General features: G+C 46.1%; 1 protein-coding gene across 6 annotated transcripts; it reads right to left on the bottom strand.

Moving 5' to 3' along the window:
- Nucleotides 1–1,543: 1,543 nt before the first annotated feature.
- Nucleotides 1,544–27,749, bottom strand: DIRAS2 (DIRAS family GTPase 2). Of its 6 annotated transcripts, XM_058301435.2 has the most exons (3): nucleotides 27,278–27,402; nucleotides 5,968–5,995; nucleotides 1,544–5,467 (listed from the first exon to the last, which is right to left on the bottom strand). In XM_058301435.2, exons 2-3 carry the CDS (start codon nucleotides 5,972–5,974, stop codon nucleotides 4,833–4,835), a joined length of 642 nt encoding a protein of 213 aa, XP_058157418.1. In that variant the 5' UTR covers nucleotides 5,975–5,995; nucleotides 27,278–27,402; the 3' UTR covers nucleotides 1,544–4,832. The 6 variants fall into 6 exon arrangements, with proteins under 6 accessions (XP_058157418.1, XP_058157420.1, XP_004450960.2 ...); XM_058301437.2 differs by lacking the exons at nucleotides 5,968–5,995; nucleotides 27,278–27,402 and adding an exon at nucleotides 27,569–27,749; XM_004450903.4 differs by lacking the exon at nucleotides 5,968–5,995 and having other exon boundaries at nucleotides 27,358–27,469.

The raw sequence follows: 27,749 nt of genomic DNA, 5'->3' as shown, positions 1-27,749 counted from the left end.
ACTAGGTGAGGACTGGTGGGGCTCGGACCCAAACCTACTGCTGCGCCCTTCCCCTTAGCCCCACTGGGACTCCCCCAGGTGCTGTCAGGTGGACGGAAGCTGTGTGGCTCATGCTCGGAGATGCATACGCAAGGAGGTCAAGAGGCTCACCATGGTACCACGGCTTTGTTGGCTGAAAATACTGGTGAAGAAGGAACTGAATTTAACAAGCACCCAGCCCCCAAACCCCAGAGATTCAAGGAGCTGTCAATCACTCACAAGGAAACGTAGCTAATAGCTGTGGTTCTCAGATTGGATTCCAAATTATAATTAGCTCAGATCTTTTAGATATTGTGAAGCCAAAGTCATGTTCCAGCCCTACCAAATCATTGTTTCTGGGGTGGGACCTAGGTGTCAATATTTTTCAATTCCAATATGCAGTGAAATTGGAGAACAACTAGCTGATAGCCTTGCTGCCCAAGGTGTGGCCGGCGGACTGTCACAGCCACGTATCCTGGGAGCCTGTTGGAAGTGCAGACCCTCAGGTCCCCCAGGCCTGCTGACTTGGAGGGTGGAATCCCAGCATCCTCAAGGGCTTCATTTGCACATTAACCTTTCAGAAGCACCAGGTACAGGATGCCTTTTAATGGGGCCTAATGGGGCTGGCTAATAGTAAATATCTCCACAAATGGGGTGATTCCGAATAACATAATCAATAGTGACTGGAAGTGGGTGGGGAGAGTGACATGCAGAGCTTTTAACCAAGGCTTAAAGAAACTGAGCTTTTCGGGTTGACTGGTGTATTTGCAGAAGTTAATTCTCACACGGGAAAAGACCTTCCCAACAAAATCCAACACAGCCAGGAGGCTTTTGGTTTGTATCTTACTTGAAACTCAAGATGTGGCAGGAAGGCATTCAGGGCCTTCTTTGAGGTTGTCATCAGTTTAGTCCTCAGGTCACCCCCACAGTCCAGGTGTGACCAGTTCCCATGTTGTGACCATAGGGAGAGTGTTGGGGACCCACCCGCTGTCCACCCAGCCAGCGAGCGGCAACGTGAGGATTTTATTTTGTTTTTAATTTTTGTTTTGTTTTCTTGGTCATTACCCAAATTCATCTTTATTTTAGAGTAAGTGTTGAGAAGTAGGGTAGGAACCTAGGGTGTCAAAGAGCAACCGGCCGGGGCGTAGGGCGAAGGGCTTTCTCTCTCAACGCCATTGTACGTGTGGATTCCACGGTGAACCTTGGCGAACAGGCCAAGGTGGGAGTGGGCTGGAGCAGAACCAGGCATGGAAGAAGAGAAGGGAGCTCAGCTCTACACCCATTTCCCTATTTCCAGCCAAGGAGGTCCCTGCCCCCATTCCTTACCCTGCCCAGAACTCTGCTGCGTCTCAGCGCTAAGACTCGGGACTCCTGGAAACATTCCACAGGACACAAGGGGCCAAGACTGTGCAGAGCTGATAGCACCTTATGCTGCCAGGGAGCCCAGAAACACGGCGAGACAAGGCAGAGAGGCCGTCAGGGCCACCAAACCCTCAGCGACACACATCACCGTCTCCCAGCCAGCTTGCCGTAACTGAAGCTTTATTGCAATGTTTCATTATAGTCAGAACATCACGGGCAACTAGAAACTTCTATGCAAGGGTGATTTCTACAGCTGCAGAGTAAATAAAATATAATAATGAAATTATAACAATAAATACACCTTAAATATAAATATTCACATTGCTATCCCACACGTATAAAAGTCATGCTCTGTAAATACTTTGTCCACATACGGTCCTTGTACGATATTGAACTCTGGGATGTATCGTAGAGAGTTTACATATGTTCCATTACTTGTGGATATGTTCAAAGAGCTTATGTAGGAGCAACACATTACAAATTTTGAAAAACGGTTTATCACAGAGCGATAGTTTAAATGTTTAATACATGTTTGGTTCTACAAAGAATGGGCATTTCTTAAATATTACAAACAGTGGAACAAATATACTTGCTTACAGATATGTACAATTTGCTACTTTATACCTCAAAAATGCAAGAATTTAAATTATATATATAATATATATATAATTTGAGATCATGAACAATTCAATATTGCTCTTGTGTAGGTCTTGCTGCATTGCATGCATGCCCATGGCTTGTCTCTGGATGGAGGAGCCAGCTAGGGACAGAAGGGAACTAGAACCTGTGCTTGTTCCCAGACTGCCAACTTCAAAGCAATATTTTGAGTTTTATAACTTAGGGTGGCTGGGTGAAATTTTTCTGTGCTCATAGAGTGTGAGATGTGTTCTCGAGAACCAAAACTACCCTTCGGGGACGGGGCCATCTGCACACTGACAGCCTACGATTCCGTGGTATGAACGCCTCACGCCCTGAGTCAGCTGGTGGGCCTCTAAAGAAATTAGTGCGAAACAGCCATCGATTTGGTTCATAGAAAATGATCTCAGGATGAAGGCCAGAGGTTGAGGTTGCGATAGCTTTCCTGTAAAACTCACAGGTGAAATGTGATTCGATTTTCAGTCATCTCAAGCTTCTCAGACTGATGAAGCTCTAAACACTTAAAAATGTAGATACTGACTTGAAAGGGCTGAAAGAAATTCCGCTTAGTGGAAACGGGACAGTTCACAGGACTAGTTCACATGAGCACCCCAGGATCAGCGGCAGGTGTGACGTTTTACTGCTGGCAAAGAACCAGCACCAAGTCTATCCATCCCATTTGGTCTATGAAGTTCGCTTTCTTCTTCCACTTTACCCATACCCAAATTACAAGTCTATACTATCTCTCTGAGAGTAGAAATGGAAAAAAAGTAGGAACGAATTGAAACCAATTTTATAGAAAATCCACAAACTGGATTTCACCGTGAGTGCCCCCTTGGCACAGAGCCTGGAGGCATGCCCACTAGGAGTTGGAAGCGGCCTCACAATGGCCCAAACTGCTCTGAACTCCACCCCACTGGCTCCCAGGCCACTTCCACGGCCTTCCTCAGTGTGACCGCTCCCCCTGCGTCAAGTCAGAGAGGTCTTACCCTAGGCGGTCTCTGCTGATGAGAAGGCGCTAGGACCCTGGAACCCTGTCGTTCTCAGAGACGCCTTCCATGAGCTAATTACGTCATCGGTAGAGCGGAGAGGAGGACAGGGCAAGGGACTGTCACCAGAAAGGGCCCAAGAGAAACAAGAGTATGCTGAGAGCATCACTGAACTTGGGGGGACTGGGGTACCTCAAGTTGCTGCTGCGGGAGGGGCAGTAAGAAGACAGGACGGGGCTGAAGAAGGGAGAAGGCCCGAAAGAGAGTACGTGCTGGAGACAAACATCCTGAACTTGCGAGCACTGGCTGGGGCTGGCGCTGCCGCACAGCAGCCACGGAGCTCCCGTGGGCAAGCGCAGGATTCCAGCTTCTGCCTGCCAGAGGGAACAGAACGGACTTCCAGGAGGCAGCTTCTGCAGCTGGGGCCAGTGCGCACAGGGCTGACTAAAGCACGCAGGAGTGCTAGGAGGGTCCATCAATGGGAATTTTCAGAAAGCAGAGCCAAGCCAGGCTCTAGCATGGCCAAGCCATTAGAGCCGAGTGCACTGGCCAGCCTCGGGGCTGGCTTCCCCGCCAGCACGGGGGACCCGGCCATGGCTGCAATTTGGTTTGAAGGGTCAGAGATGCACAAAAAATCATCAGGAGCAGGAGATAACTGTTCCTAGAGCGATCAGTGCATTGAACAGCTCTCAGAAGCCATTCATAATGGAACATGTAAGATCACTCGCTGTCACTTGCGTGTATATTCCAGGACTACACTTCTGATATAGATGAGCGTCAAAAACCGCAGTGAACCCCTTCTGTGTCAAAGTATTTCATTAAGGTGCAAAGTGTGGCATATACAGGTTTGTATTTAGAAAAATGAATGTGCTTCTGGTCGTTGGTGGTCTTTGTTGGCTGTCATCCAGCAGAATACAGAGCAAGTCATTTAAAAGAAGAAAACTGTCTTGAAGGACCAAAAAAAAATATCTAAAAATAGCTACTTTATTTGGCTTTATTTAAAATCTGAGGGCTGGAAGAAATGATACCCCTCGTCAGGCAAGGGAAGGGACATTCACATTTCTAAAACCCTTGAAGTGTGTAACACAGGAACATTATTGCGATGTGTTAGTAATGTCACGATATTTTCACTTGACAATTGAAGGATTTCGGACAGAGCCCCACACAATCAGTGAACTCATCATGGTGTGTGAAAATAAACACTCTCAAAGATTAAAACAATACTGGCTAATCAGACCTGTGTGATGACAGGTGATATCTCCCCTCAGGCTCCTAGCAGGAGAGGGGATGGGGAAGGGAAGCCCTTCGGGAGAGGCTGCACTCTCGCCTTTTACATGCCGTTTAAAAAGCCATGGAGTGACACCGTTCTGGCCTGCCCCCTTCCCTTCCTCCTGCCCACCCCCTCCCCACTTTAAGGTGTGTTTTTGGATTCTGAGCAGAAGACAATGCCTGGCGCTGAGGCGGCCCCGCGGCTGTGCCGACATGCCCCCGCATGCGTATTTATTTGCTGTTTAGTCCTTCCCCGTGGACCAGCCCTGCCGTCGCCTGATGGAGAATGACGCCTGCAGAAATTTCTGGCATCTCCTCGGCCCCTTGCCACCCCGAGCCTCTAGGTTTCCCTCGGAACAGTCTGGCAGACCGGGAAGGGGATGGCTGTTGGTGGTGGTGTGACATGACCTCTCGAAGGGCGACAGGGCACGTCTCTGTCCAAACGCGGTATTTTGAATAGGTGGGCATCTGACATGCTACCCAGACGACGGTGGGTTTCACAGGGGAGTGGGGAAAGGCGGCCGCCCAGCGGGCAGCGGCTCCTCCCGCAGGGGGCCCTCACATGACCACGCATTTGCCTTTGAGCTTCTCTTTCCTCTTCTGCTGCTTGCTCTTCTTCCCGTCGATCTGGAGGCTCACGGTCCTGCGCTTCTCCAGGTTGAGCAGCTCCTGGAAGAGCTCCTTGACGTTGTGGTTGAGCTTGGCCGAGGTCTCCATGAAGGCGCACTTCCACTTGCGGGCCAGGGCCTCGGCCTCGCCGCTCTCCACCTCGCGGCTCGGGCTCTCGTCGCACTTGTTGCCCACCAGCATGATGGGGATGCTCTCCACGTCCCCCTTGATCTCGCAGATCTGCTCGTAGATGGGCTTGAGCTCCTCCAGGGACTGCCGGCTGGTGATGGAGTACACCAGGATGAAGGCGTGGCCCTTGGAGATGGACAGCCGCTGCATGGCCGGGAACTGGTGGCTGCCGGTGGTGTCGGTGATCTGCAGCGTGCAGATGCTCTTATCGCAGCTGATCACCTGCCGGTAGGTGTCCTCCACCGTTGGGATGTAGCTCTCCCGGAACGTGCCCTTCACGAACCTCAGCACCAGCGAGCTCTTGCCCACGCCGCCCGCCCCGAACACGGCCACGCGGTAATCGTTGCTCTGTTCCGGCATGGTGCTGGAGGGTCCGCCGCTCAGCCTGGAACCACCTGGCAGGGGAAGCAGAGGAGGGAGAGAGTTACTAAAAACCTCTCCGAGAAGGAGCTCTCCGCCCTCTTTTGGCAGCCCCTGGAAAACCGGCCGATAAAGTTTGTTTCTACTCTCCCAACCTCGGAATGACATAGATTTCACTGAGAAGATTCCATCATTCTTAAAGACCATAAATGCAGTCAAGCAATTTCCAAAAGGGCAGCTGATCTAGGCAGTGGTTAACTGCAGCCAGCCTGGGTTCCCCCTGCTTCTGACCACCATCTTTTTCCCTCCTGATTGGATGATGCCATTAACCATTGCAGCACGTCATTAACCACACGTGTGGGAAGAAGATACCAAGCCCCACCTCCCACCCTCCCCAAGGGAGGCAGAGCCAAGGAAGGGCTGTGGGGAGATGAGGAAATTAATTCCCCCTAACTCCCACCCCAGCCCCAACACCGAAATCATGGCCTATCTTTATTGTTTTACTTGAAGTACTGTGAATACCCGACATACTTACTGGTCATCACAGAATGTGGTTTTTACAACTACAGGGAGGCAGTAAAGGAAAGGGGGGATACAGTTAATACGTGTTCATTCTTGATATTAACTCGTGAACTCCTCACCACCGTGCAGAAGCTGGTGTCATCATCCCCCCTTGGTGATGGAGAAATTGGACATCTGAGGAAGAACTGGTTCACACAGCCAGTAAGGGGCAAGGCTGGCAGGCAAACCAAAGTAACGCTGATGCCAGGGCCATTCTGGGTAGACTGGATCATGCCTCCCACGAAGGCATGTTCGCGACCTACCCCCTGGTCCTGTGACGCAAAGCCATTTGTAACCAGGAACTTCCCAGGTCCTATCTGGAGGAGGCCAAAGTGAATCCGCCTGGGTCTTAAACCAACATGGCTGAAGTCATCCTAAGCAGAGGAAATTTGAGCGCAGGCAGTGGAAAGGAGAGGAGAAGCCAGAGAAGGAGGCAGGTCAGCAGAGCCGAATCGAGCCAGCACCGGAATGCTACGAGCTCTAGGAGAAAGCATGGCCTGGTAATGCCTGGACAGTGGACCTCTAGCCCCAAAGCTGCAAGACCATCAATTCCAGTGGTTGAGGCCAACCCACGCGGTGGTGTCAGCCGCAGTGGTTTTGGCACTACTCGGGTCATGGTGTGGCTTCTGCCCATTAAACAAGAAGACTGGCAGCTAGGTGAGAAACTTGGAGTCATTTCAGCCATTAGAATTAAAATGATTACGTGCCCTTTATTTTTAAGAATCATAAGTAGTCCAGTATTATCAAGGTGGTAACGCAGTAATATGAACTACTTACTAATGGTCACCAGAAGTAGAAAGGGGTTTCCCTTCATCACAAGCATCACTCTTAGTCAAGGATATAAATGTGTTTTACAGACAGATGATAGATATATTGAGAGAGACATAGAGGAAACAAGATTATCAAATATCTTTCATCCTGTCCCTTCCTTGATAAGAAAGGTGCTGAGGACTGAATCATGTCCCCCACAAAAAGGCACGTGCGGATCCCAAGCCCTGGCCCTGCGGCTGTGAATTCATTTGTAAGCAGGACCTTGGACGATGCTATTAGTTAAGGTGCCCAAACCAAATGAGGGAATGTGGGAGATGTCCTTATAAACAAAAGAAACCAGACCCAGAAAAGAGCAAGCCACAGGGAACAGCCGGAAACTGGAAGCCAACAGAGCACAGAAGAGAACAGAGAAGACACTGCTGCCTGCCTTGCCCTGCGATAAAAAGGCCAAGGAATCCCAAGGACCACCAGCCATCCAGAAGCCTTTTAGCCTCTGAAACCACGAGCCAACAGACTCCTGCCGTTAAGCCACCCCATTCCATGGCATTTGTTCCAGAGGATGGGAAACTAAATCAGAAGGACATACAATACACACACACAAACAGTAGTCAGTTTAACATCCATTTAACTCAATGGAGATGTAATACGGTCAAGCAAAGCAGGAATCTGCTCTTTCCTCTAGATAAACATAGTGTTGACGTTCCACTTTTCTATTCTTAGAGGAACTGTGGAACGATAACAAAAAAGCACTGCTCAGTAAAGTCATTTTTGAGAGCAGTAAAAATTATTCAATATAATTAACCATGGAAGGAAATGAGTGTACAACGAATGTATCTACTGCAAATGGAACACAAGATCAAAGTCCAGGACTGTGTCATCCCACCATCTGATTTCACCATGTGCATTTGCCTTCAGATATGCTTAATTAAATACTAGTTGTTCTTGTGTGCATTTTAGAATCCCAGCCTACCAAGAAACTGAAGTATCATCAATGCTAAAATCTGCTAAAGGAGAATGTATAAAGATGTCAGGAAGTTCATTTAAAACAAAAGACTGCAGGAGGGCATGCTTAGGGATTTGATTAAGTCTATTAAAGACTCATGATATCACTGTGATCAATTCAAGAGTGTAGCATTGTGATAAACTGTTCTACCTTTTAAAAGAAAAAAATTTAGTAGCATATGGAATCTGATCTGAGCTCTCCCTCTGCATCCTCCAAGTGAGGCTCCCATTTTGCTTGGAAGGCAATGTCCTCACTTAGCCTTGTCTTATGTTATGGCTAGTTAGCTCCACACTAGAGTATAAACATTTAGATGGAAGAGAGCATGTCTTAACAATCTCCTTAGCCCTCAAATCTCTAAAAGAGCGCTTTGCCCACAACATACACACATTCCATGTTTTCTCAAAAGGTTATTGCTATGATCAGGTGTTTCCATTATTAAACTGTCAAACCAAATAAGTGGGCATCTGCAGGAATGTAGAAAGTCAGCACAGCATAAAAAGGAAGAATTGATGCTTACTGTTATTGATTTCACAAGAAATATCTATTGGCCTTCTACTAAAGGCTGGGCTGTAGACAAGGAGCCAAGAGATGAGTGAGGAGGAGATCCCTGAGGCTGGGTCCCTACTCTCAAAGAGTGCAGAGGCAGTTGGAGCAAGCAGGTATCAGATAACCACAAATATTTAATAAATTGCGTCATGGTATCAGTTGCAATAGGAAGGGCTGAAGGAACCTAGTCAAATCTGGGATATCAGGAACCACTTCTCTAAGATAATGTGGAAATTACAATCAGAAAGGTGGACCGGAGACAGGCAGGTGAAGGGGAGGAAGATTTAGTGTGTATTTATGAGACAGTTCTGGGGCAATTGCTCTACACTGATCCTAAACTCTAACAAACTTTCCCCACACTGTAAACTATATTCCTCCATCTCAGGACCATTCATTTATTCCACAGGCCTCTGTGAAAACAACGTCTAGCTACTTGGTGCTTACCCAGGAGAAATTCACTTTCTGATTTTAGGAGATGTGATACCCTGTTGAATTTCAACAAGAACGCTAACTGAAATGCGTTGCTGTTTTCTTCTCAGTTATCTGCCAACTCTCTGGTCTTTTTGTTCGTGGTGGTCCTTCTCTTTCATGCTGTTGACATCCCTAAAAATCTGCTGGCTGAGCACTGCTCGGTGAAGCATTATGTCAGCTGGGAGGGGCAGCTCAATTGGGTTCTCTTGACGAGGCACTGGCCTGCGCAACAAGAGACCGTCCCCCGAATAAGATGGCTGCGCAGTGTCACTTCCAGCACACCTCCTTTCAGTTTCCTCTCCTTGGGCTTGGACTGAGCTGTCCCTGGACTCCCTTAAGCTTCTGAAAGCAGACAAGGAGAGGGACCAGGGAAGGGAATAAACCCCAACATGCCATAAACTACAAAACTTGGGGTCAATAAAGAGTGCAAAATGAGACTTTTTTAATACGGAAAGGCAGGTAAGAGGCTACGCTAGGCCTACAGGGTCTAAGTGTAGGAGACTCTGGGAAAAACAAGCTTTGATTCGCTGAGTCACAAAGGTCTCCTATTCCAGCATCTTTTGGGAGAAATTCTAGATTCGTACAATAGAAGGAACATCTCAGGTAAAAACAACAATCTCTATTCGTATTGTACCCTCGATACAGTCTGCTTCAAAAGATAGTTTACAGATTGAGAAATTTTACAGATTGGAAGAATTCATTTCATTAAGAGTGATCATTTGGAAAGTCTGACAACTGAGGTGTTCTTTCCTGCCCGAAACTCCATCTCCAGTCTGAGCTCAAAGTTACATGCATTTCTTGAAGTCTGGATGGGGTCTCTCTGCTCAGTTTTTGCCTTGGACTTTCACAATGTTTTCTCCTCAAATAGATCTATCTTTACTTTAACACTTAAAATTGATTAATTTGGGAGCAGATGTGACTCAAGCAGGTGAGCGCCTGCTTCCCACATGGGAGGTCCTGGGCTTAGTTCCTGGTGCCTCCTAAAGGCAACCAAAAAAAAGCAAACAAACGAAAAAACCAACTCAGGGGAGCCGATGTGGCTCAGTGGTTGAGCACCAGCTTCCCACACACAAAGTCCTGGGTTCAATCTCTGGCCCTGGTACCTCAAAAAAAAAGAAGAGATTAACTTAATAAAAGCTCCATATTTAAAGTTGGAACTTGAGAACCCATATTTAAAACCAGAAATGATCCAGTGTAAATGGGTCATTTAAATAAAAATATATGCTATTACTGTTACGGCATAAATAAGAATATCTTAAAAACGAAAACAAGGAAATGTTGAACAGAGCATAAATTCGTTAGGTTAGAGAGTACATCTTAAAATATTTTTAGAAACTCAATTTAATTAAAGGTTCATTTATTATACCATCTCAGCTGACCCTAAAGAATGAGAGGGTTTTTGTAAGTGGGAAATCTCTGATCGTAAGGAAAGGCCCAGCACCCGTGACTCGGGCTCCCCCAGGCCATCGGAACCCTCCGCCTGGAAGCTGTTGTAGGATGCTGTGCGGGTCCCTCCGGGGCAGTGCTGGGCAGCTCTGGAAGTGCCACACACCTGGGGCAGATCCTGGAGCCAGGAGCCCGGGCTCACCCCACCCAGGGAGCAGGTCCCCTGGCACTTACCCCGATACTCACAGAGTCTATGAAAATAAAATCACAGAGGAAAACGGGGCACTTGTTGGAATAGGGTGGGTGGAAGAAACTATGTTTAAAAGGTTTCATTACTGAGAAGCAAGTAAAGCTAACAGCTTAAGCAAATACATAATATTTCCTGGTGTTTGTCTGAAACAATTTCATTTGTGGAGAGTAGGAGGACCAGGAATCCCAAAGAACCAAATAAAAGGCACTTGGGGACACCTTTCCGACGGCCAAGCGTCTGACTACATTTTCACCATATTCTGACTGGCCCCTTTTCTTTCTAAACAGCAAGAGAAATGAACAGGAAAGCCCCATGAATAAAAAATAATTGTGTGCTCCTGGTCAAAGATCAAGCCTATCGGCCCCGTGGAACATCTAACTCGTGCAAGTAGATGTTAGGATAAAGGATAGAGGCGGGGAAGCAGACTTGGCCCAGTGGTTGGGGCATCTGCCTACCACATGGGAGGTGCGCGGTTCAAACCCTGGCCCTCCTTGACCCGCGTGGAGCTGGCCCATGCACAGTGCTAATGCGCGCAAGGAGTGCCCTGCCATGCAGGGGTGTCCCCCGCGTAGGGGAGCCCCACGCACAAGGAGTGTGCCCCATAAGGAGAGCCGCCCAGTGCGAAAAAAATGGGACCTGCCCAGGAGTGGCGCCGCACACACGGAGAGCTGACACAGCAAGATGATGCAACAAAAAGAGGCACAGATTGCTGGTGCCCTTGATAAGGATAAAAGCGGTCACAAAATAACACACAGCAAATGGACACGGAGAGCAGACAACGGGGGGGTGGGGAGGTGGACAGATAGAGGCGGCTGGAGCATGGAAAGGGAGGGGGCTCAGTGCATTATGACAATGTCATGTGATCCCAGTGGAGTGGGGTCTCTGGGCAATGTCGGCACACTGGGACAGTTCTCTTCATGTATCCTCAGTTAGGGGATTTCTACTTTTAGCCAAGTAAAAGCTTGCAATTGGTAAGAGGCTAAAAAAAGGTCCCTCCAAAAAGTCAAGAATTGATAGCCCAAGGCACTGAAAGCAGGGACTGAAATGGATAGTTGTACACCAGTGTTCATAGCGGCTCTTTTCACAACAGCCAGAGGGTGGAACATCACGTGCCCAGACAGACAAGTGGATAAACAAAAGATTGTCTATCTAGACAAAAGAATAGTATTCAGGGTGGCAGACTTGGCCCAGCGGTTAGGGCATCCATCTACCACATGGGAGGTCCGCGGTTCAAACCCCGGGCCTCCTGACCGGTGTGCAGCTGGCCCATGCGCAGTGCTGATGCATGCAAGGGGTGCCATGCCACGCAGGGGTGTCCCTGCGTAGGGGAGCCCCACGCACGAGGAGTGCACCCCCTAAAGAGAGCCACCCAGTGCAAAAGAAAGTACAGCCTGCCCAGGAATGGCGCCGCACACATGGAGAGCTGACACAGCAAGATGACGCAACAAAAAGAAACACAGATTCCTGTGCCTCTGTCAACAACAGAAGCAAAGAAGACACAGCAAAAACAGACACAGAAGCGGTGGACTTGGCCCAGTGGTTAGGGCGTCTGTCTACCATATGGGAGGTCCGTGGTTCAAACTCTGGGCCTCCTTGACCTGTGTGAAGCTGGCCCATGCGCAGTGCTGATGTGTGCAAGGAGTGCCGTGCCACGCAGAGGTGTCCCACGCACAAGGAGAGCCGCCCGGTGCGAAAGCACAGCCTGCCCAAGAATGGCGCCGCACACACAGAGAGCTGACACAACAAGATGACGCAACAAAAAAAAGAAATACAGATTCCCGTGCCGCTGACAACAGAAGTGGACAAAGAAGATGCAGCAAATAGACACAGAGAATAGACAACCAGGGTGGGGGGGGAGGGGGGAAGGGGAGAGAAATAAATGAATAAAATTTTTAAAAAAATAGACACAGAGAACAGACAACCGGGGTGGGGGTGGGGGGGAAGGGGAGAGAAATAAATGAATAAAATTTTTTAAAAAATAGACACAGAGAACAGACAACCGGGGTGGGGGTGGGGGGGAAGGGAAGAGAAATAAATGAATAAAATTTAAAAAAAAATAGACACAGAGAACAGACAACGGGGGGGGGGAGAGAAATAAATAAATGAAATTTTAAAAAAATAGTATTCAGCCATAAAAACGGCATGAACTACTGATAGATGCTACAACTTGGCGGACCTTGAAAACGTTATTTTGAGTGAAAAAAAGGCAGACACACAAGGACAAATATTTTAAGATCTGACTTATAGAAAATACCTAAAATAAGCCAATTCTTAGAGCAGAACGTAGATTATAAATGAGCAGAGGCAAGGTGGGGAGGTGGAGGGAATGGGGAGTTATTGCTTAATGGGTACAGTTTTTTTGGGGTGATAAAAAGTTTTAGAAGTGCATGGTGGTGATGGCTGTACAACATGGTAAACAGAATCAATGCCTTTGAGTTGTAAACTTAAAATGGTGAAATGGCAAATTTTGCATTTTATATATATTAATACATATATATATATCTACAATAATTCTTTTAAAGAATATACAATCTTTTTTGAAAAGTCACGAATTAAAGATAGCACTCATTGGGCTCAATTAGCATCTTTCTCAGAGGCTGACAGTTCCTATCCTTTGTCAAACACATTATACAGTAAAAACAAAGATCTAATCTGATCTGACAAGGCAAAAATAAATAAATCTAATTTATCAAGGAGACCAACTGAAATTTATACTTAGACTGGGGCCTGAACTTTAGATTGTCCTAATGGTAGTGTCACACCTTCACTGTTGGCCATGGCCTTGAAAAGTAAGCATCTAGACCACGTGTCCAGGACGGTAGCCGCTAGCCAGCCGAAAAGCATCTTGACAAATTATGACGTGCAACCCTAGACCTTGAAAATCTACCATGAGAAAAAGAATATTAAATATCCTATTCATGGCTTGGATATTGATTACAAGTTGAAGTGATAATATTTCATAAAGATAGGTCTAAATAAAATATGTTATTTGAGTTCATTTCACCTGCTGCTACATTGTTACTGTGATTACTAGAAAACGCCAAATTCCATATGTGGCTCGCATTGCATTTCTAATGGCCTGCACTGCTCTAGAACATGCAAACAAGCCTCTGCACTTCAAGGGAAATTAAAACCCGTGAAAGGATATGGGATACCCTATAGAAACAGAACCAGGTGAATCTCTTTCCCACATCACTCATAAATGCATTGTTGCAGCAAGAAAGTTGAAGCCAAAAGTAGCTGAGAGCTACCAGACATCATCCATCAGCATATTATTTTTTTTTCATGGATAAAAATAAGACCTTTAAGCTATAGTAACGTCTTTTCAATATTTTATATGGAGATGGGAAGCAACCATATTTTCTACCACACAATGGTTCACTAGTTACCTTGTGGCAAAGAAATTTCAAGAGTTGCAGGACTTAAAGGCAAGTCACACATTTTTCTTTTATACAAAAAAAGCAGTTGTTCTAAACTCATTACCACTTTCTGAGTGCCTTTCAGTAGTACGCCTTCAAACAGGTACTTTCTAAAACTAAGCACATTTCCTGCCTCTCTGTAATATTGAACTACCACAGTATCTGCTTTTGGAAGTAATCGTCTGATGGAGAGAACATTTTGTAAAGAAAGGCATAGAGATGTTTCCACCATTACGTAATTTTGTGAGAAACTATGTAAATGTGTCCCCTCTAAAAACTATCCAATCTGCAGAATTAAAAACTCAAAAACCATATTTCTAATCAGTTTAAAGATCTTCCAAAGGAAGAGTTTCCATGACTTTAGATCCATTTGAAAAAAACACCTAAGTGCAATGTCTTTCAGTTACATTTTCAAGAATATGTCATGGACATCACAGGTGAATGAGGCCAGGGGTGGACTCCCCAAAAAGCTGACATTTGAGCAAAGATTTAAGAGAGGTAGTGATGTGCTCCATCTGGACCGCTGAGAAGGAGCTTCCCCTGCAGACAGAACAGCCAGGGCTTAACCCGGGAGCTGCCTGACAGGTTCACAGCACAAGAAGACGTCCTAGGAGAAGGGAGAAGAGCTGATGAGGGTGGGGACAGGAGGGTGGTGTAAAGATTTTAGCTTTTACTCTGAGAAGGATGGGAAGCCACCCAAGGGTTTTGAGCAGAAGCAGGGCAGGATTTGACATGAGCTATCAAAGGACCTCTCGATGGACTCTGTCGGGAATAGACAGTGGAGGCCAGGAGTGGAGGCAGGAGACAGGAGGCTCCCGCAAACAACCTGGTGTGGACTGGACCACGGAGGTAGCAGGCAGGTGGACCAGTGCCGTCATCACTTCTAATTAGCTCACCCAATAAGAGGACCTCCCACCTCAGTCCAAGCTACTCTCCCCATCTCTACCATGCTCCCTGACCCAATGGTAGCATCTACTTCCATGGTTTAGAATATCACCCATATGCCAGCAACTCCCAACTGCAGGCCAGGACCTTGTCCCTAAACTGCAAATCCTAGGGCCCTCTGTCTCCTCAACTCCTCCACTTGGATGTCTTGGAGACAACCCAAATGTAACATGTGCAAAACCCAACTCCCAATACTGCTCCTAAGCTGCTCTCCCTACAGCTTTCTCTATCTCAGTCGGTGGCCCCTTTCATCCATTCCAGTTGCCCAGACCAAAAATCTTGGAGTCCTACTTACTCCTCACTTCCAAACCACTGGCAAAATCTGTGGGTGAGATTTTCAAAACATTACCATCCTTAAAAATGCTACTGAAATCCAAGTTCTACTGTGGGTTTACAAGGTCTTTCCAGGACAGGGTTCCTGCTACTTTCCCAACGTGAAATCTAACCACTCTTCCTTCTAACTCTGCCCCCCACTCCTATCTGCCCAATATACTCTTGTGTCATGAATTCTCTTACCTCTTGGCTATTTTAATACTGCTCTCTCTGCTTGGAACATTCACCATCCCATTGATCATCCCTCAGCTTTTCAACTTATATGTCACGGTATGAATGCCCCTCCACCAACGTCTCGATTACATTTCTTTTCTAGCTATTACAATAACACATGTACGTCATCATAGTGCTTCTCATTTCACAATTCTTAAATTCATATCCAGATACAGGCACAAATCACCTTCACCATTGCTCTCATGCTTTCTAAGCAACTATCACCTCTTACCTGGATTGATACAGCAGCCTCCTAACTGGTCGGTTTGCTTCAGACCTTGAGCCACTCCAATCAACTCTTCACCCAGCGGCCAGTTCATGTCACTCCTATGCACAAAACCCTTCACCGACTGCCCTGTTCCCCCTTGAGGAACAGCTAACAGGCTCTGGTCTCCCCCACCCTCATTTCCTACCATTTTCCCTCTTGCTCACTTCTTTCCATTCACACTGGTCTCCTGGTTGCTCCATAGATACACCTGGCATGCTTTTGCCTCAGGACCTTTGCACATGCTCCTCCCTCTACCCGGACCACCCCTAACCCAGATATCCACAGACCTCACCTCCTCAACCCTCAGGTCTACGTTGGAATGTCACACTCTCAATGAGAATTTCCCTGACCACCCTATTTCAACTACAAACCCCAGCTTCGACCCTGGCAGCCTCTAGCCTCAGATGCTTTATTTTTCTCCAAAGTATTTGTCACTTTCTGACATACAATGTAATTTATTTCTTAAAAGAATTTATTTACTCCCACTGTTTTATAAGCTCCACAAGGACTTTTCATAAGGTTTTGTTCCCTACTGTCTCCCCAGTACCTAGAACACAGGCTGGCACATAGCAAGTGTGCGATAAGAAATGTTCCCATGTCCCAGTCGATCTGTATTCTACCTCTGAAGAACAAATAGGGGAGCCAGGCTAAGCACCTTGCCTCAGGCCATCATAACAGAAGCAGAGTTCTTGGGCTTCATCTCCGTTTTGCAATCACCTGCCGTGGTTACCCATCCCTTTGCCCTCCCCGCCATGGTTGCCCATCACTTCGCCGTCCCCTGATGTGGTTGCCCATCACTTCGCCATCCCCCGCCATGGTTGTCCATCACTTCGCCGTCCCCTGATGTGGTTGCCCATCACTTCGCCATCCCCCGCCATGGTTGTCCATCACTTCGCCATCCCCCGCCATGGCTGCCCATCCCTTCACCTGCCATGGTTGTCCATCACTTCGCCATCCCCTGCCATGGTTGCCCATCCCTTCACCTGCCATGGTTGTCCATCACTTCGCCATCCCCTGCCATGGTTGCCCATCCCTTCACCTGCCATGGTTGCCCATCCCTTCACCTGCCATGGTTGTCCATCACTTCGCCGTCCCCTGCCATGGTTGCCCATCCCTTCACCTGCCATGGTTGCCCTTCACTTTGCCTTCCCCTGCTGTGGTTACCCATCACTTCGTCACCTGCTGTTGCTGCCCATCACTTTGCCATCACCTGCCAAGGCTACCTATGTCTTGGTGTCAGTCCTGGTTTCCAGGCTACAGTAGCGGAGTTCTAGTGCTGACAATGTCACTCCTTCAGTGAGAAGGCAAGGCTGCTGCTGACTCCATGGTTCTCTGGTGAAGAAAGAACATTAACAAAGCCAGACCAAGACTGTGGGCTCCGCCCTAGGGAGGGAGACAGCTTAGAACATCCAGAGACTGGAAGAGTAATGTGACGACCACACTAAGGAATGGGCAGCACAGTGTGAGAGGAGGCTGGAAAGGGAGATACAGCTCAGGCCATAAGGGGATGCCCAAGGGAATGGGTGGTCATTAAAGAGGCTGGAATTAGAAGGGCATTCTGAGCATATTGCTCTGGCTTCAATATAGAGTGGATAAGAAATCTATTATAATAAACCAGGACAAAAACAAGGGCAGCCGAGTCTAAGGTAATAGCAGGTAACGGGAAACAGTTCATGTGACATCAACAGAACCTAGTGATGAAAAGAGGAGAAGGACCTAAGATGCGGAATGAAAGAGAAAGAGGTGTCAAGGAAGTTTCCTCAGGTTTCCAATTTATAGAACTGGATAGATGGGATGAAAGCATTTGCTGAGAGAATGCTGGGAGAAGAGCAGATTTAGGGTAGAGGTCATAAGTCTGAATTCACCATATTGAGTCCAGTGCCCCTGAGACAGTCAAGGGCTCATCTCTGACTCACAGGTTGACACACCTGTCTAGCACCAGGTATGGAGTCTGGGAAAAGGACTCACATGTGGGAGTCATATGCGTGGAGGCTTGCTTATAAAGAACAAAGAGGAAAGTAGAAAACTTTGGACACAGGCTCAAGAGACTCCAAAGATGAATGGATCTGCAAAAACTTGAAAGAAGGACTGAAGAAAGTGTTCAAAGCAACTCCACTAAAGGCCATGCCACAGAAGCCAAGGAAAGCAAGGACTTGAAAAGGGGAGGGTTCAACTGCATGACCTGGTAGTAAGAAGTGAAGTCAAACGAGAACAGAAAGTACCCACTGGTTGGGAAGCAATGAAAGTTACTGGTGAACAGAGCAAGACACATTTTGACAGCACCACAGGGATAGAAGCCAGATGCAGTAGTCTGGGGAGTGGGTATGAAGTATAGAAATTGAGACTGGCAGCTTAGCTACCTTTTCTAAGATATTATTTGAGATTTGAAAGAAAAAGAATGGTGGCTAAGTGGTCACAGTTTTGGGAAAAAAAGTTTTTCAACTTAACTCTGAATTTTTTTTTTTGAAAGCCGTGGAATTCATGGGAATACAGAGATTGAGTATATTAGGAAGATAAAATGCAAGTTCCTGGTGAGGTTCAATCGAGGTTCAATGGGAAGCTGAGAAAGAGCTGCAAAGAGAGGATGCCGTGGTCAGAGAGAAGGCTCCCAGTGTTCCTCTGGAGATTTGTGAGCATGGAAGGGGAACTTAGGGGGCATGGTGGAAAGAAGCTGGAAGCAAAGCTCCAATGGATGAAGAGGCTCTGGATGTTGAAGGGTGACTTTGGACAAGGGATGAAGAGAAGACTGTGACCCAGGGACAAACACCCTTGATAAGCAAAGAAGAATTTCCAGAAGGTTAGAAGCCAGTGGATGAGAGAAGACAGGGGCCTACAGTCAGGTGTTCTGAAGCCGTAAGCTAAAAGAGAAAAATGCCGAGCCAGGGAAGAGCATGAATTCAGAGTCAAGACTGCATGTGAAGGAAAGGGAAGCAGATGTGGCTCAAGTGATTGGGTTCCCGCCTACCACAGGGGAGGTCCGTGGTTCAGTTCCCAGGGTCTCCTAAAAAAGACAGTGAGCTGGTGCAATGGGCAGGTGCAGCAAGCTGATACAACAAGAGACACAAGAAAAACGCACCAAGAGACACAACAAAGCAGGGAGCACAGGTGGCTTAAGCAATTAGGAGCCTCTCTCCCATATCGGAGGTCCTAGGTTCAGCTCATAGTACCTCCTAAAGAAACAAAGAAGACGAAAAGACAAAGCAAGTGCAAAGAATGAGGGGTTGGGAAAAGATAAATAAATAAATCTTAAAAAAAAAATAAAAAGACTACATGTGAAAAGATGAGCTGAGGTCAAGGAACCAAAAATAGAATGTTGGGGGGAAAAAAAAAAAGGAACAAAGATTTAAGCAGGTACAAAATGGGGAGCCTGAGTAGGTCCCTGTTCTAAGAGAAAGATATAAGGAAAAAAGCAATATTTTAAGATTCATTAAGGCAGAGTGCTACCAGTGATAAGGCAGTATTTGCATTTACTTTGAGTTGCTTGGAAATCCATTTTGGAGGATGGACTTTGTTTATACAGAATAGAGTTACGAGGAGGAAACTGAGCAAGGGTAGGGTAAATGTACTAGGTAAATTAGAAAGGACCTAAAGCTGAAGAGCCAGAATTCCATCCGCAAGTAAAGAACAACTCTAAGACAATGGGATTCATGACCAAGAACCAAGCTGTCAAGAATGACCCAGCGAAGGAGAAGAAGAAATGAGACAATGCAAAAGAGGAGCCCTTAGGGTACTGATGGGATAGCAACCACCCAAATAGCCAGGAACTCATACCATCTAGCAAGTATTGAGAAGGTGCCTAGAAAAGTTTGCTCTTAGATGATCTTCAAAATGCCTTTTAACTTCAATATTAGCAATCCCATTTTACAGATGAGAAGACCAAGGCTCTAAGTGGTTATAGTAATAAGCCCATTGTTGCAAATGGTAGAGCCTGCATTTCACCTCAGGTGTAGCTGCGTCCAAACATGCATGGGGAAGAGGGGGTGAAGAAAGATGCAGTAGCCTAGAGGACCAGAAATACAGATCAGGCTTTGATTCATCAAGGAAGCTCTGGAGGAATGGTACGTGCCATGCAGGTTTCTGCAACAGAATCTCCAATAACTTATCACACCTAGGCAGAGAGTACTAGCAAATCTCAAAAGGCATTCAAGTCAATTCTAATTAGTAGCGATTGAACAAGGAGCTCTGGATTCTAAAATGTGTTGAAAGGAAGGTTCTTTCTTTTTTTTTTTTTTTTTTTCATAAACCTGCAGCTTTCAGACCATATCATATTCATTTTAAAAATGCAATGATGATGTTAGTCTATTTATATTAGAAGTGCATGTTTTCTGATGTATCAGAAAGTTACAGAAGTGACATAAAAGGTCCCTGCCCAAAGCTTGACTCTAAGCAACTACACCACATTGCTAAGATAGTGTGGAAGTATGGAGGTGTGGAGAAAAACAAGTATCTAGGGATACTTAAATCATTGTTTTAATCTAGGTCTAATGCCAGACGCAGAAGTGGTCAGATAGGGCTGGCCAGGAGACTCAGGTCACAGGAGGAGATTAAGAATTTGATCCCTGATTTTGCTGATCTATGCAAGTCTTAGGAGAACGTAATGAGATGACCTGAGGATGTTTAGGATTTTCATGCCTTACAATGCTGGGATCAACTCTTCCATAAAAGACTCCCAATTCCTAAGTAGTCAGCTCCTATGATTAAGAGGTCTGGGTCACATTGGCGACACAGAGTTCACAGAGTAGGTCCCTATGCCACAGATGCGACTGGAGTTTACAGAATGGAAGCACAACAGCTTCTGCGTAGTCTGAATCATTCTAAAGGACAGAGAGGGAAGATCTCCTAAGGAAAGTTCTCAGATTGTCAGTATAAAGAACAAAAATAGCTCAAGAAATGATAGCAGTGCAAAACTCAGCACTAGCTCACATTCAGAAAAGCAAAAGAAAAAAGCTTATATTTTTCCAACGTTTTAAGTAATGGCACTAGTTCCACACTGATCACTGTGACAATGTACTCAACATTATTTTTGTCTCATTCACCAGAAACAGCCTCTTGCCAAGAAGAGAAAGCAGAGGGGGAAAGGATGATCAGTAGTAAAGCATTGAGCGTGTGAGTGGCTGCTTGAGTGGTCGGTGGTGAGGAACCTGCATGTGATATGTATTAACAAGGTGGTTTATAGTCAAGCCCCTGTTTTTGATTCACTGGGCTATATATCTAGAAGTGGGACTGCCAGGTCACATGATAATTCTATGTTTAACTTTCTGAGGAACCACCAAACTGTTTTTCCACAACAGTTGCATCATTTTACATTCCCATCGGTAACGTACAAGGGTTCCTATTTCTCTGCATCCTCCCCAACACTTATTTTCTGTTTGTTTGTTTGTTTTGTTTTAAATAATACCATGCTAGTGGGTAGGAAGTCATGGTAGCATTATTCACACTAGACAAAAGGTGGAAGAAACCCAAGTGTCCACCAACAAATGAATGGGTAAACAAAATGTGGTCTACACATACAATGGGCTAGTGTTCAGCTGGAGAAAGGAAGTCCTAATATACACTATGACAAGGATGAACCTTGAAGACATCATGTTGAGTGATGGAAGCCAGACACAAAAGGACAAATACTCAGCGGCAGACTTGGCCCAGTGGTTAGGGCGTCCATCTACCACATGGGAGGTCCGCGGTTCAAACCCCGGGCCTCCTTGACCCGTGTGCAGCTGGCCCATGCACAGTGCTGATGTGGGCAAGGAGTGCCGTGCCATGCAGGGGTATTCCCTGTGCCACGTAGAAGGAGAGCCGCCCAGTGTGAAAAAAAGTGCAGCCTGCCCAAGAATGGCACTGCACACACAGAGAGCTGACACACAAGATGATGCAACAAAAAGAAACAGATTCCCATGCCGCTGACAACAACAGAAGCAGACAAAGAAGACGCAGCAAATAGACACAGAGAACAGACAACCAGGGGGAGGCGAGAGAAATAAATAAACAAAATCTTTAAAAACAAAAACAGAAACAAATACTGTATGATCCCACTTACATGAAATATCTAGAATATGTGAATTAATAGAAACAAAGCATATCACAAGTTACCAGGAGCCAGGGAATAAGGGGACTGGGAGAGTTATTGTTTAATTGGTACAGTTTCAGTTTGAGGTGGTGGAAAAGTTTTAGTTAATGGATGGTAGCGATGGTAGCACTACATTGTGAATGTAATTATTACTACTGAATTGAATGCCTGAAAGTGGTTAGAAGGGGAAATCGTAAGTTGAATATATGTTACTAGGATAAAAAGTTTTAAATATGTATATAGTCAAAGAGAGATAGATATCAAATTGATAGATAATTGGTGAGAGAGAGAAAGATGAATGGCACTGTAGAAGCCACAGGTTTTCCTGTAGGTCTGTCCATATCAGCACATATAGAGCCACGTCAGGCTCTTTAGCAGTTGCACAGAACTCCACTGAGAGGTGTTTCATTTACATAATCAATGATTTGCCATTACAGACTATGCTCCATGGACAGCCTTATCCATAGGTAACTCATCTATTCCCGTCTACCTGTAGACTGCTGGGACAAAGGAGATGTGCATTTTAATCTTGGGAGATATTGCCAGTTGCCCTCTAAAGTTACCACTGATTTCTCTCCCCCCTACCCCCTGAGAGAGTATGAGAGGACTGTTTTCTCACAGTAAGCATAGCACAAGGTGCTATCAAACTGCTATACTTTCCATCCTTTCCAATGAAACAAGAAAGGTTTCTCATTATTTATTTAACTGCCTTTATTGGATTTGAGCATCTTTTGACATGTTAAAACTACTTTGCCTTTGTATCATTGAGACCTGTGTATTCATCTGTCAATCTAGCTGGGATAATAAAACATAGATATTTCATGATATAAGGGCCCTGGGACACTTGATTTCTTTTCAAAGTCAAGCTTACCCCACCACTGCTATGATTCAGTAGATCCAACCTCCTCTTCACTTGCAAACATTTACCTAGACCTTAATAAAACAATAGTCAGGTTTACCCTTTGTAGACCCATCCCATTCATTCTGGGACCAAGAACCAGATGAAGTCTGAAGTGGCCCCAAATGGCAGCGCGCATTAAAGACAAGGAAGCAAAAGGCTTCACAAATTCTTCTTTAAATATCAGAGGATTATTCCATAGGTATCTCTCTTTAAATGCCAGGGAACTATCTCAGGGAATCTGCCCCTCCACTGAACTCGCGCATGAGTCTAGAGGAAGTCAAGATACAGCTGGGCAGTAAGGTTGGGAGAAGAGACCAAATTTACACAAAAAGGAAAATGCCATTGAGCTGGATTTTTAATGTGGAATGAGATAGAGAACCGAGTGAACTCCTTGCTTGGCTCTGGATCCAGAGAGCTAGATTCTATTCTTGTTTCCCCTTTGCTCAGTATTATCTGCAGATGAACCCCAAACTCAAAAATCATGGAGGTGCTCCAATTCAACAGTCAAAATGTAGCGGGTGACAGAGGAAGGACACCGTTGTCCCAACTAATGACTGCTGATGAGGATTTGGACTTTTCTGGAGTCTAGTTTCAGAAGTTATAGAAGGAAGTATATCCGTGTGTGTATGTGCTCGTGTGTGTGTTATGGGAAGCTCCTGTTTTCTCCTATTGCATCAGAAAGAATAATTACTTTTCAGACATTAACTAGCTTTAGAAAAATATTCCATGAACTTATTTTCATTCCTAACACTGCTGTCTTTAAAACTTCTCTTATAAAAGCCATGTGCTAGATATGGCCATTCCACCATTCACTGATCACTGCCATCTATCCAATGGCCAGGTGAAGAAACTAACATGCTTTCATTAAGGCCGTTAATTTCTTCATTTCAAAAGTCAATATGCATGAGCCAAACAATTATAAGGCATTTCGTTTCACCCAGACTTTAGTTGAATGGTGTTGGAATAAATAGATGCATACACACACAGAAAATATTCGTACCACTTCAGGATAATAATAACAGATCTCTGAAATACATTCAATCAAAAAGTAAATACAAGTCCACTAACATTTATTGGTTTTACAATGGACTCTTTACTACTTGCGCAATAAAGGAATTTAAATGTGAGGATGGAATGATCCCGAATGGGACACAGAGACTCAGTCACTGATCTCTGTAATTAGGGATTGGGCTGACGCAAACCTGGGGAGCAGTACTTCTTGGGATAAGGGTCAGTACTGATGCAAAATGGTGCTTTGATGCCTGCTGCGCATGTCTGTTTCCTTTGCATTTAAAAATAGACTTTTAGAGAAGCGGACTTGGCCCAGTGGTTAGGGCATCTGTCTACCACATGGGAGATCCAGGGTTCAAACCCCGGGCCTCCTTGACCCGTGTGGAGCTGGCCCACATGCAGTGCTCATGCGCGCAAGGAGTGCCGTGCCACACAGGAGTGTCCCCCGCGTAGGGGAGCCCCACGCACAAGGAGTGCGCCCCATAAGAAGAGCCGCCCAGCGCGAAAGAAAGTGCAGCCTGCCCAGAAATGGCACCGCACACACGGAGAACTGACACAACAGGATGACACAACAAAAAGAAACACAGATTCCCGTGCCGCTGACAACAACAGAAGCAGACAAAGAAGACGACGTAGCAAATGGACACAGAGAACAGACAACCAGAGTTGGGGGTGGGGAGCCATGGAGAAATAAATAAATAAATAAATCTTTAAAAAATAAATAAAAATAGACTTTTACACCACACTTGGGTTGAACCCAATATTCTAACCACTTATTTTTCATAAAATCACCAAAAGTATTTGACTCAATCCTCTTGTTGTACTGATAAATAAGTAATATGCTTAAGACTGCACAACTAGTTAAGGGATAGGAAACACGCCATAACAACTTGAGGCCATTTGTTTATTTTGGATAGTGTTTAATTGGCAGTGGTTCCTAACATTTTAGATTCAAAATCACTGGCGGAAATTTAATGATCTATAGCTGTGCCGGCCATTTAGCCCTTCACTAGCCACATGGACTGTTGAGCACTTGAAAAGTAGCTAAGCTGAACTGAGATGGATGCTCTCAAGACACTGCAGGGAAAAAAAATGTAAAGAGTAACACAACTAGTTGTTGATAATTTTTAAGATACTGGGCTAAATAAAAGATATTATTAAAATTAATTCTCCATTTCTTTTTTTTTCCTTGATTATTCAAACATTTTAACTTATGCATGTGGCTCATACGTCTTGTTTTATTTGTATTGGGCAGTGCTGATTTATAGGAAAACACTTACCTGCACTAAGGAGCCATCAATAAGGAATCTCTCTTTCCTGAATTGGCCAGGGGCAAGATCAAAGGCGCAGGGAATGAGAGCAGCGCGTTTGTTGGAGTACTGGAAATAGTGCTTACCCAGCAAAGGAAGAGAGACTTGCTGCCCACATAACAAAAGTACTTTGAAATCAATGAAATGTTTTTAAGTCAATGCTTCAATGTGCTTGCATGTGTCAGTAAATTTAACTTTGAGGACATCAGCAATTGTGACAACCTGACAACCCATCACCTTGCCTTTTGATTAAGGGCAGCTGTTTTCCCGGCAAAATCAGAACCAAAACCAATTAATGTCATAGAAATCAGTTCTGCTTTGAAAGAGACATCTGTCCACTGTCCCTAACCATACCAGATAGCTAGATAGAGGAGACACAGCAGAGAGGGAGCTGGACCCGACCCACAAGATGAGTGAGAATGGGGAACGATGGGTATCTGAATTGAAAATTATGGGTCAGCGCAAGGCCCTTTCGTATCCAAACAACCTCTTCTCTCCAGGCAACCAAATGCTTTTCCTAGGAACAAAGAAATCCTTTGGCGTAAAAATTTACTGTGTTTTTCTAAGGGGAAAATGATGGTTTTCCTAAATCAATAGGTTCATTTTCAATATACCATTATATCAGCTATGGTCACAAAATTAGACAAATACACCCTTTTTTGGTTAAAAGAACCCCAGTTCTTTTCCAAATATTTTAATTTTTCAGTAAGAAATGGAGGATCAGAGGGAAGACAGTATTTTCCCTGAAATCATGCCTTTCAAAAATAGAACAAAAGTCAGGTGTGGTTCATAGGCTAGGAACCACATGAAATTAATTAAAAGGTCTTCGCTCTTCCGATGTGAAATGGCTTTGCTTAGAATGCTGGACTGCTAGACACAGGCTGAAAAGTGACTTCCACAACTTGGAATTCAATGGGTGTTTTCCGAGTCTCTTCTTGGGAACAACTCTATTAGAGCTGTAGCAAAAGATTCTGGAGGTTTCTATGTTAACCATCATCTATACATAAAATTGCCATCCGCATGGCTAAGTGAGGAGAAAGCAGCAATTCTTGTCGTAGCATGGGCAGAATCACTCTCTCCTTCCTCTCCTTTCACCCGTGTTCACGGGGGACTATTGCCCCTAGGACAAAATCCAGTACCATGTGTTAAATGGGATGAAAATGCTTCCTTGCCATTGTCTCCTGTATTTCTATAAAATGAGCTGTACCTCTTCATGAGCTCTAGACCATAGCACCTCCTGAATTTCCAGAGAGCAGAATTACCGACCATTTGCAATTTCAAGCAAACAACCAAAAAATAGCATTATTCACCAAATTCGTTAAATTTATTCTAATTTTATCCTCCCTTTTCTCTGCCTCCTACTCCACCTCTTCAAAGCCAAATGTCACTGGAAAAGAAACACATTTGGACCAATTTGGAATGTAAAATGCTCAGGTTTGATTTTTTTTACTTTTACCTAGGAAATCTTCCTTAAAACATATTTTTAAAGTTTTAAGTGGCAAGCAAAAACAAAACAAAAACATTCTGCTATGCTAAACTAGCTTCTCACATGCACGGCAGTCGTTCAAAAGAGAAAAAGTGCAAATATGTAAAATAAATTCCGAGGGAGAGAAAGCTGTGTCACGGAATTCCACCACAATGCTGTTTCCCCATTCAATAGAGGTAACTGATGATTCACTGACCTTCTAGTTTAAAAGTCTCCGGAGCCTCCATAAAATATGAATTGGAGTTTTAAAGAGGGAAATAAACAGCATTGTTAGGAGCAGGAAAAGGGAGAGCAGCTCAGGCGGGTCCCGACCGTGTGAAGCCAGGCCAGTGCCGTGCAGGCTGGGAACTGGCAGCAGTCATTTTCGTCGGATGGGAAGCCACACGCACACCACGCGCGACGTGATGCGGCGCCTTTCCCACCGTCCGCATGCACGACAAGGAACCAGAAAGGGACACATGTGGACATCACAAAACAGACTCTTTAAAAAGAGACGTCAAATACTGAGCCAAGTCTCGGCCGAGCGCCGAGGCGAGGCGGTCCGGGGTGCAAGCACGCTGCACAAAACAGCAGCCCCCGCGCGCCCTGCGTGGCTCCGTGGACCACCTCTTTCACGACTTCCAGAAAGCCAACTTCCACCGCAACAGAAGCACCTGCACGGGAGGATTTTCCAAAACGCCCACTCCTGCTCGGGAAGGCAGGAATCCCGGGCACTGGGCAAGGCGCAGGTTTTTCAAGAAGGAAATAAATGCTTTAGACGAGGGAGCCGCGCTGCTCCCTCTTCCTGACAAGGACACAGAAATACAGCTGACACACACACACGCGCGCGCACAGCCGCCCCTCGCCAACTCCAGCATCTACACGGCGGACTCGCCCTCCCGGAGAGCCGTCATCCCCTTGCACCGACCCGCAAGCAGGAATGCAGAAGCCGTCGGGGCCCGGGTGGGGCGCCGCGCAGGCACCGCGGCGGAGCGCGAGCTCGGGTACCTGGAGAAGCGCACACCTCCGCTCGGGGCTGCCTCGGCGCTCTCCTCGCGCGGTGCGGGCGGCTCCCGGCGCGCGGCGCGGGCTCCTCCCCGGGCGAGGCGGGGCGCCCCGCACCCCCGCCCCGTGACGCCGCCGTCAGCTGCTCGGCGGCCGCGCGCCCTGCGCCTGCTCGCCGGCGCCGCGCCCTGGCCCGCCCGCCTGGCCCGCGCACCTGCGCTGGCTGGGCTGGTGCCGGGCTGGTGCAGGGCGGTGCGCGGCCCCGGCCCGCCGAGTGCTCCCCCGGGCTTGCCGTCCAGCTGCCTTCCTCTTTCTCCTCCTCTTTCCACCTCCCACTTCAGAGATGTGCCACCTCCATCGGCTGCTGCTGCAGCTGTTAGCAATGCTTAAATGGC

This window comes from Dasypus novemcinctus, chromosome 8 (genome assembly GCF_030445035.2).
Source record: "Dasypus novemcinctus isolate mDasNov1 chromosome 8, mDasNov1.1.hap2, whole genome shotgun sequence".
NCBI classification, from domain to species: Eukaryota; Metazoa; Chordata; class Mammalia; order Cingulata; family Dasypodidae; genus Dasypus; species Dasypus novemcinctus.
Note: the sequence above shows the minus strand (reverse complement) of the source record. Positions and strands in the feature narration are given on the sequence as shown.

Coding starts and splice junctions, on each gene's coding strand:
- DIRAS2 (XM_012522363.3), bottom strand. CDS start 26,597: ATGGAGGCTCCGGAGACTTTTAAACTAGAAG. Junction 5,468..26,566: donor GGAGACTTTTAAACTAGAAG/GTCAGTGAATCA, acceptor TTCCCCTGCCAG/GTGGTTCCAGGCTGAGCGGC.